This window comes from Mirounga angustirostris, unplaced genomic scaffold (genome assembly GCF_029215605.1).
Source record: "Mirounga angustirostris isolate CCGP_5_RB_7025 unplaced genomic scaffold, mMirAng1.0.hap1 SCAF_11, whole genome shotgun sequence".
NCBI lineage: Eukaryota > Metazoa > Chordata > Mammalia > Carnivora > Phocidae > Mirounga > Mirounga angustirostris.
Window position 1 is genome coordinate 29,819,316 of NW_026991719.1, and position 8,108 is coordinate 29,827,423.

Consider the following 8,108-nt stretch of genomic DNA (forward strand, 5'->3'; position numbering starts at 1 on the left):
GAACCTAAACCAACTGGACTAAGATTGAAAAATGGGTTTTTCCTTCAAGAAAATCAGGGTGCTATTATCATTAAGTGGACACTAAGCGGCAAAAACAAAATCCATTATCTGTTCTCAAAAAATAATAAAACATCTTAATCTATGTCCTATTTCTTACAGGAAAAACTCAAAACTCAATTTATAGTTTGTGTCAATTATTCCTTCTGGGATAAATTTCACATCATTTCCACCCCAACTCCAAAATTGTGGCCACAGTTCCCCAAAGAAGCCAAGGTCTTTCAAGTCTATTCCTTTAGTCTGACATATTCTCTCTTCACCAACACATACCCAACTGACACTTTCCATCAGTAGAAACTCATAATTATAAAGATCCAGATTTAAATGTACTATCTGTGAAATATTCCCCAATTCCCATTAAATAATCATCACACTTGTACTTATACAGTATTATAGATATAAATCTCTTATCGCATATAATATATTGTATTTTCGCAGTTTCTGTGTGACGTTTCCATCACCTGGAAAATAAATTACTTGGGAGTACAGATTTCTGCAATATTTGACATATCTCTAGTGGACACTAAGTGATTGTTTATGCTGGACAGATTCATTGTTAAATAAGTCCAACTGAACAGTGTTTCAAATTCCATAGCCAAATCTTGTCTTTACATGAACAAGTTGAAGGATTCCAAAACAAGTGTTAAGTGGGACTGGTAATATTAATGAGTCCAAAAACTCTTAGAGGTCTCCTTCAGATAGCACTGCAAATGAGCGTTATTCTCACTATGCCATCCTGGCTGCACTAACATACATGGAACAAAATCAGGAAAATCAGTACACATTACAGCAGGCAAAATAGCTATTTTAGATCTGTTTTAAAAGTGCCTGTGATGTTCTGGCTAGATTTAAGGATTATTTATAATATTTATGAGAAAGGAGAACAAAAATGAAACTATGTTTTGTGGAAATTTCCTTAAGGAATTGACCAGAAAACCTGCCAAAGTTTTTGTTTTTGTTTTGTTTTGTTTTGCTTTCATAGAAGCTTGAGGGACTGTAGAATAAAAGATGAGGCCAGTAAGAGTGAGAAGGATAAAAATATTTAAAAATAATAATAATAAAAATGATAATAAAAGATTGAAAAGGAAAAGACCCAACTAAAGAAATTCAGCTATGGCTCTGGTAAATTATCAAAAACCATGGGCTTTCTTAGTGAGTATTGATGATTTGAGGAATTCATGAGGAGAAAAGAAAGAGTTAGTTCCCTGGGCACCTGAAAATGAGAATTGTTACATTTGACTAGAATGACTTTGCTGTGACATTTTGAAGAAGGCAGTCATATGTAATATAACTAGCTGTATTTGGGTTCTTTAACAAACAAATAACTAGAGCATAGCAGAACCTGGAAAAGCCTCCTGAAAGCTGGAGAATAGGCTCATGCAGGTAAAAGGAGGTGAAGGACAGTGCTTGGCACACAATAAGCCTCGGCAGTATCTGCTGGTTTTGAATGAAATGAAACCTACCTTGAATATAGTCCCTAGTTGGTAACAATGAGGAGTGCAGTGGTTACCTAGGCAACGGTGCCTAGCAAGCTCTCAGATAACGGCTTTTCTTAAGGAGGGACTCATCAGGAACTGCAGTACTGTGGTCAGGGAGGGAGGAGAAACCTACGCGGAGGCAGATCCAACCGCGTCGGGTTCTGACACTCCAACTGAAGCAGAAAGGGAATCCAGTTAGTTTATTTCATATATTATATAGATATACTCGTATATAAATTAAGACCCAGTTATTGTTTTTCAACAGCATGTCATAAAAGTCAAATATCTTTCCACTCATTCATCAGGATGGAAAATTCAGGTTCCGATGACAAAGAAGATAAATCTGCGGCCCTGCGCAGAAGTCAGATGGACCGGTTGTTCCGGGAAGAAGATTTCTATCAATTTGTAAATAACCTGAGTGAAGAAGATTACAAGCTAATGAGGGATAACAATTTGCTGGGCATCCCAGGTGAAACTACATTAGAAGAGTTGCAGAGGAGACTTCAACGAATTAAAGAAAACCCACCACAAAATTTAGACGAAAATACAGGTATATTTCACTTTTAGGGAGAATAGAATGGGATGGGTAAGGAACTTCATAGTAGAATCAACCAAAGATGATACAGAAGTGACACACATTAATTTGGTGCTAAGTAACTTCTCATTAAAAAGAACTGGTATTTACTTGATTTTTGGTAAGAATGTCAAGGTATATTTTTCCCCCCAGTTCACATTTGCGTTACTTTAATTGGGAAACAGTGTGAAATACCCTATTGATATTTTTCTTGGTTTTCTATCTCAACTAAAAGTTCCTCCTACTTCCTGAATTATTTTTTCTATAAAGACAGGGAATTCCTCTCCAGCAAAAAAATATATATACTCTATTCAACTGGGGGTAATTTTGCCCCCAGTCCCCAAGGGACATTTGACAATGTCTGGAGATATTTTTGGTTGTCAAAAATGATGACTGGCAAATAGTGCGCAGAGGCCAAGGATACTGCCAAACGCCTCACAATGTATAGGATAGCTCCCCAAAACTAAGAATCATCCAGCACCAAAATGTCAACAGTGCTAAGGTTGAGAAATCCTGCTCTAATCAGGTCTGGTGCTTCTCTCCTAGTGTGAAGTAGAGAATTTTACTATCGAATGAAAACGATATATAATACTTTGGTTCTTAAATACAGTCTATTCATTTGATCTGACCTTCAATTTCACGTCAACTCAAAATCTTGGTAACATTAAGAAGTATTCAAAAACTTTTAAAGCTATAAACTTAATTTAAATTTGGGCAAGGCTACAATAGTCTTATATTTTAAAACAACTTTATATATTACCATAAGCACTTAAGAGCCTGGAAGAAGTCATGTTGTAGGCTAATGAGAATTAGGCTGTAATGTAAACTGAACTAAAATACTAGCACTGTACCCTAACCTTGTTTAATTGCATTAGTGTTTTGACAGTGGAGTAAAAAAAATGTTGTCTCGACTGTCCTCCCACGGTGGTACACAAGCCATATATATGATGAAATATTGAAAACAGACTTCTTCCAGATTCCTTTAAAAAAAAAAAAACAATTCTCTAAATTTATCTAGGATTAGCTAGCTCTTTTCAAAAGGAACTCAAACTTTCCTGCCTTTACTTGTAAATCTAGAAAATGTAGTTTACAAAATATTAACTCTATAAATGTGAAATAAGTTTAAAACATCTGAGTCTTAAAGTTCTAATTTTTTGTTTGCTTTTGAAACAAGGTTTCAGAGTGCTATTTTATGATGGTTCTAATTTTGGTAGTTCCTTTCAGCCCCCACTTTTTTTTGTTAACAGGTGGAGGAGATTCTTCTGACAATACATCTAGTGGCGACTCTCTACTAGACTGGATTAATAACTCTTTTGGACAAACTGAAAATGTGACAAGTGGGCAAACAGAAAACCAATCTTGGGAAGAACTGAGCCAAATTAATTCAAATAGCAATAATTCCAGATTTGGTTTAGAAATGAATTTTAATGTTAATAATGGGAGCCCAAATCCAGAGAACGAATATGTACCATCTACAAGACTTCCCAGAGGAGACAATATGGAAAACATCCAAAGGCAAGTGGAAAATACACAATCTGAATCAACACTTTTAAGACCACCTACATCAGAACAAAGTACAACTGAAGCATTAACAGAAGTGCCAGTTACCAGAGGTCAGCGAAGAGCAAGAAGCAGGAGCCCAGAGCATCGGAGAACCAGAGCACGAATTGAAAGTAGTTCAGCTCCAAATTCACTGAATGAACTTTTACTAAGATTTCATCAGAATATAGCACCTGAGACTTTTGAGCAGCTTCGAGTAGAGGAGGCTGAGTTATTTTCTAGAATTCAGCACCAAGAAACATCAAGACAGCAAATAACTGAACCTGAGCTGCAAAATAGGGGTCTTTTTTCAACTTCTGGAACAAGGAATGCTGTTCAAGAAGAAAGTTCTTCAGACACAATCAGTGATGGTGAATCTTGGGAAGTGGAACAGATAAGTTCAACCGTAACGTTCGATCTTGAAGTAGGACAAGTTCATCTTGGGGCATATTCTTATAGTGATAGCATAGCTAGCAGAACTCTGTTAACATCTGAGACACTAAACAACACTGTCACTTTAGAAAGTGAACAAGGAGGACTTAGGCATATGTTTCCACCTTTTGAGCAGACAGATACAACAGCTTATGTCAGTACCATCAGTATTCCCAGTCACAGAATTTTAAATACTGATTTATATGATGCAACATCTATTACAATTCAGAGCACATTAACACAGACAGTGACAAGATTCAGTGAGTCAAGGGACCTCATTGACAGTGACAGTGATTCAGTGCACAGTGTGTCACCCTCAAGTCAAAACATGGAAAGGGCAGAGTCACCAAATGAAAGAGATGGTTCTGGTGGTAGGACTAGTTCTGGTTCCAATTCAAATCCTAGTCCTGATTTCCATTCAAATTTTCCATTGATTTCTAGTTCAAATTCCAGCTACATATCTAGTTTCAATTCTAGTCCTATTTCCAGTTCCAGCTCCAGTGATGAAAATTCAGAAATTAGATCACTGATGTTTGAAGGCAGTAATGAAATAAGCTTACCACCAGGCTCACCATCAGAAATCAGGCAAGAAAGTAGACTTTTGAGCCCAATAATATTTGATGAAAGTGACTCTTGGACCTCCCTTAATCTGGACCATTTTTTCCTCTTGAATGAAGACCATCATGACCAACCTACAGGACTTACCAAAGCACAAATTGACAACTTGGCTGTAACATCTTTTGGTAAAAGTGGTGCATTAAAAGCCTGTACCATTTGCATCACAGAGTACACAGAAGGCAACAGACTTCGTATCCTACCTTGCTCCCATGAATTTCATGTCCACTGTATTGATCGCTGGCTGTTGGAGAACTCTACCTGTCCTATCTGTCGTAGGAAAGCAGTAGATTCTGGTGAAAGAGAAAATTCTGAGATCTGAATTCTCAGCTATATAAACTTTTATAGTGATGGACAAACAGTAGTGACCTGCCTAACATCTACTTTTGGAGTGATTCTTAAATATAACAATCTGAATCTAATCTAAAATTGAATCCCAGTGTAACAATCTGAATTGGATCATTGGTTCCTGAGGGAATGATTGGACTTTCCTCAATTTCTGTTCCAAAATAAAAGGAAATATTAAAAAACCAAACAATATTGTCCTATCTGAGAGCAAAAACAAATTTCACACCATAAGGGATCACCAAATTTCAAAAGAAACTTAGCAGGTACACTAGGGTGGGATGTTCCTGATTCCATGAGAGGAATGTCTTAATATATAATCAATCCAGATAGAGCCTAGTAGTATTATCTAGTCATGCAAATCCCAGACATCTCATAGCCGTGTCTCATCTTAGATGTGCATGCAAAGAAACAGGAACACAAAATAATTAAGCAAGTTAAGAATTTATGAGAGTCGCTCACATAAAAAAGTCATTACATTCATAGAATGCTGTAAAAAGCTTTAAAAACTTTGTCTTCCAATACTAGAACCTTCTTTATCCCAAAGGATCTGAGGTAGACCAGAGGATTCAAATCTGCCTTCTTCAAGTAATGCTTGAAGTTTTCATACACATTGTGGGAAAACAACCGTTTCTTATTAGCTTAGCCTAAAATAAAAATCAGTCTTTTGAACAACAACAAAAAAACACAAAAAAACTTTGTCTTCCTACCTTTCTTCCCAGCAGTTTATCCCAACCCTTAATACTACCTTAAAGTTTCTCCCATTTTCCACTACTAATGTATCAGTTAGGGTCCTGGGCAAAAATTGATGGCACACTTGAAAAGGGTGATGAAATAGGGCTTAATGAAGAGACTATTTACTAAAAATGTATAAAGAATGAAAGGAAACCAAGAGATGATGAAGTACCCTGAGGCTAGCAACTGTGAGAAACCAGTATCATCACCACTAGGCTTGAAGGGGTATAGGGAGGTAGTAGTTGCCTCTTCCCCTTGCCCTCCATTCCGCTCTTTGACTCAGCTCTTTAACAGCCCTCTTTTAATTTTCCTTTCATCTACTCAGAGCTGGTACCATGAAGAAGAGAACAAGTACACTATCTTTAGAAGTGATGAGATGAGAAACCCATAGAATTTAATTACCTTGCTCTTAAACATGTCACACTTTGGTTTGCTGTGATGGTAAACAACTAAGGAAAAAAGCGAGTATAGGTATTTCTTCAATTTTTGCTTTATAAGTACATTCAAGTCTCAATTTCTCTCTTTTTTTTTTTAAAGATGTATTTTAGAGTGGGGGTGGGTGGGCGGGGAAAAGCGGTGAAGGGAGAAAAACTCAAGCAGACTCTGTGCTGAGCACAGAGCCGGACTCAGGCTTGATCCCAGGACCCTGAGATCATGACCTGAGCCGAAACCAACAATCTGACGCTTAACCGACTGAGTCACCCAGGTGCCCCGAATTTCTCTTCATTTATAAGTTTAGTTCATATGATTTTTAAAAACATATCCTTTATTCTTATAAAGTGTCTTATGGTTTATATATCTTAATCTTTATGTGAATGATCCAAAGCACCCAATTACTGCTTAGAGCCTCCCAAGTTGTAATCTGAAAAACTGGAGTTCAAAAACATGCCTACCTAATTCAACTCTAATTGTCCCCATCAAAGTATCACACCCAAAACCATGACACTTTAAAATCACATTTTAGGTCATGCTTCCTTTCCAATCCAAACAGAGTGAAGGATTTTTCTCCTAATTCAGCCTGGAAACTCTGGAGTTTTTTAATTTTTTGTTTTTGTTTTCATTTTTTGTATATTGGCCAAACAAGCAAATTTTGCTCAAAATTTTCAATCCTGGTTTAGGTGAGAATACATGGTATTATAACCAAAGCAACAGTCATAAATTTTGTACAGTGTGCAACCTATATAAATACGGTCAGTATTAAGTATACACTTTCTCTAAAAATTTAAAGTCAGAATCATCATTGGCTTTTTCTTTTTTTTTTTTTTAAGATTTTATTTATTTATTTGAGAGAGAGAACGAACTAGGGGGAGGGGCAGAGGAAGAGGGAGAAGCAGACTCCCCGCTGAGCAGGGGGCCTGATGTGGGGCTCAATCCCAGGACCCTGAGATCATGACCTAGCCCAAGGCAGATGCTTAACCAACTGAGACACCCAGGCACCCCTGACTTTATTTTCTATGTGAATTGCTGGCAGTCACAGTAATTACACAGAAACATAAATATAAACAGGGTGTGCTGGTGAAGTCTTTTAATACATCTTTGAGCTAGAATATTTTTCACACAGAAGGTATTTGCATGAACCTCTGAAATTCACATTAAATTCTGAAAGTTGTTTGTATATTCTGATTATTACTAAGTATTTCAGATACTACATCTATTTCTTTTTTTTTTTAAGATTTTATTTATTTATTTGAGAGAGAGCACATGAGAGGGGGGAGGGTCAGAGGGAGAAGCAGACTCCCTGCCGAGCAGGGAGCCTGATGCGGGACTCAATCCAGGGACTCCAGGATCATGACCTGAGCCGAAGGCAGTCGCTTAACCAACTGAGCCACCCAGGCGCCCGATACTACATCTATTTCATTTAAAGTGAGTAGAATAATTATAGCAGTACTTGTCTTCTTGCTATCCTAACGTGTTCCAACTTTCCGGAGGATAATAACTGCCTTATCAATGTTTCAGTAACATTCATATATGCCTTGGTGGTAGAATTCTAAAATGGCCCCCAATGACTTTTAGAGTAGCTCCTCCCCTGGAATATCACCTGTTTATGTGATGGAATATCATTCCTATTCCTAGGTTATGATGTATGGTACAGATGATTGGGAGATTATCCAGAATGAGCCTGACCTAATCATGTGAGCCCTTAAAAGTCACAGGGTTTCTAGTCCAGATAAGATGGTTTATACCCCTCTCTTCCTGCTCCCCCCTCTATAAGTATAACTATAAAGATTTTAGTTACTTATTTGACAGAAAGAGACACAGCGAGAGAGGGAACACAAGCAGGGCGAGTGGGAGAGGGAGAAGCAGGCTTCCCGCCGAGCAGGGAGCCCGATGCG

General features: G+C 37.5%; 1 protein-coding gene across 1 annotated transcript; it reads left to right on the forward strand.

The window, feature by feature from the left end:
• The first annotated feature begins 1,841 nt into the window (after positions 1-1,841).
• On the forward strand, positions 1,842-5,017 carry LOC123843566 (E3 ubiquitin-protein ligase RLIM-like). Its single transcript, XM_045873073.1, has 2 exons — positions 1,842-2,085; positions 3,357-5,017. Exons 1-2 carry the CDS (start codon positions 1,842-1,844, stop codon positions 5,015-5,017), a joined length of 1,905 nt encoding a protein of 634 aa, XP_045729029.1.
• The last annotated feature ends 3,091 nt before the right edge of the window (positions 5,018-8,108 follow it).

Coding starts and splice junctions, on each gene's coding strand:
- LOC123843566 (XM_045873073.1), top strand. CDS start 1,842: ATGGAAAATTCAGGTTCCGATGACAAAGAAGATAAATCTGCGGCCCTG. Junction 2,086..3,356: donor AAATTTAGACGAAAATACAG/GTATATTTCACT, acceptor TTTTGTTAACAG/GTGGAGGAGATTCTTCTGAC.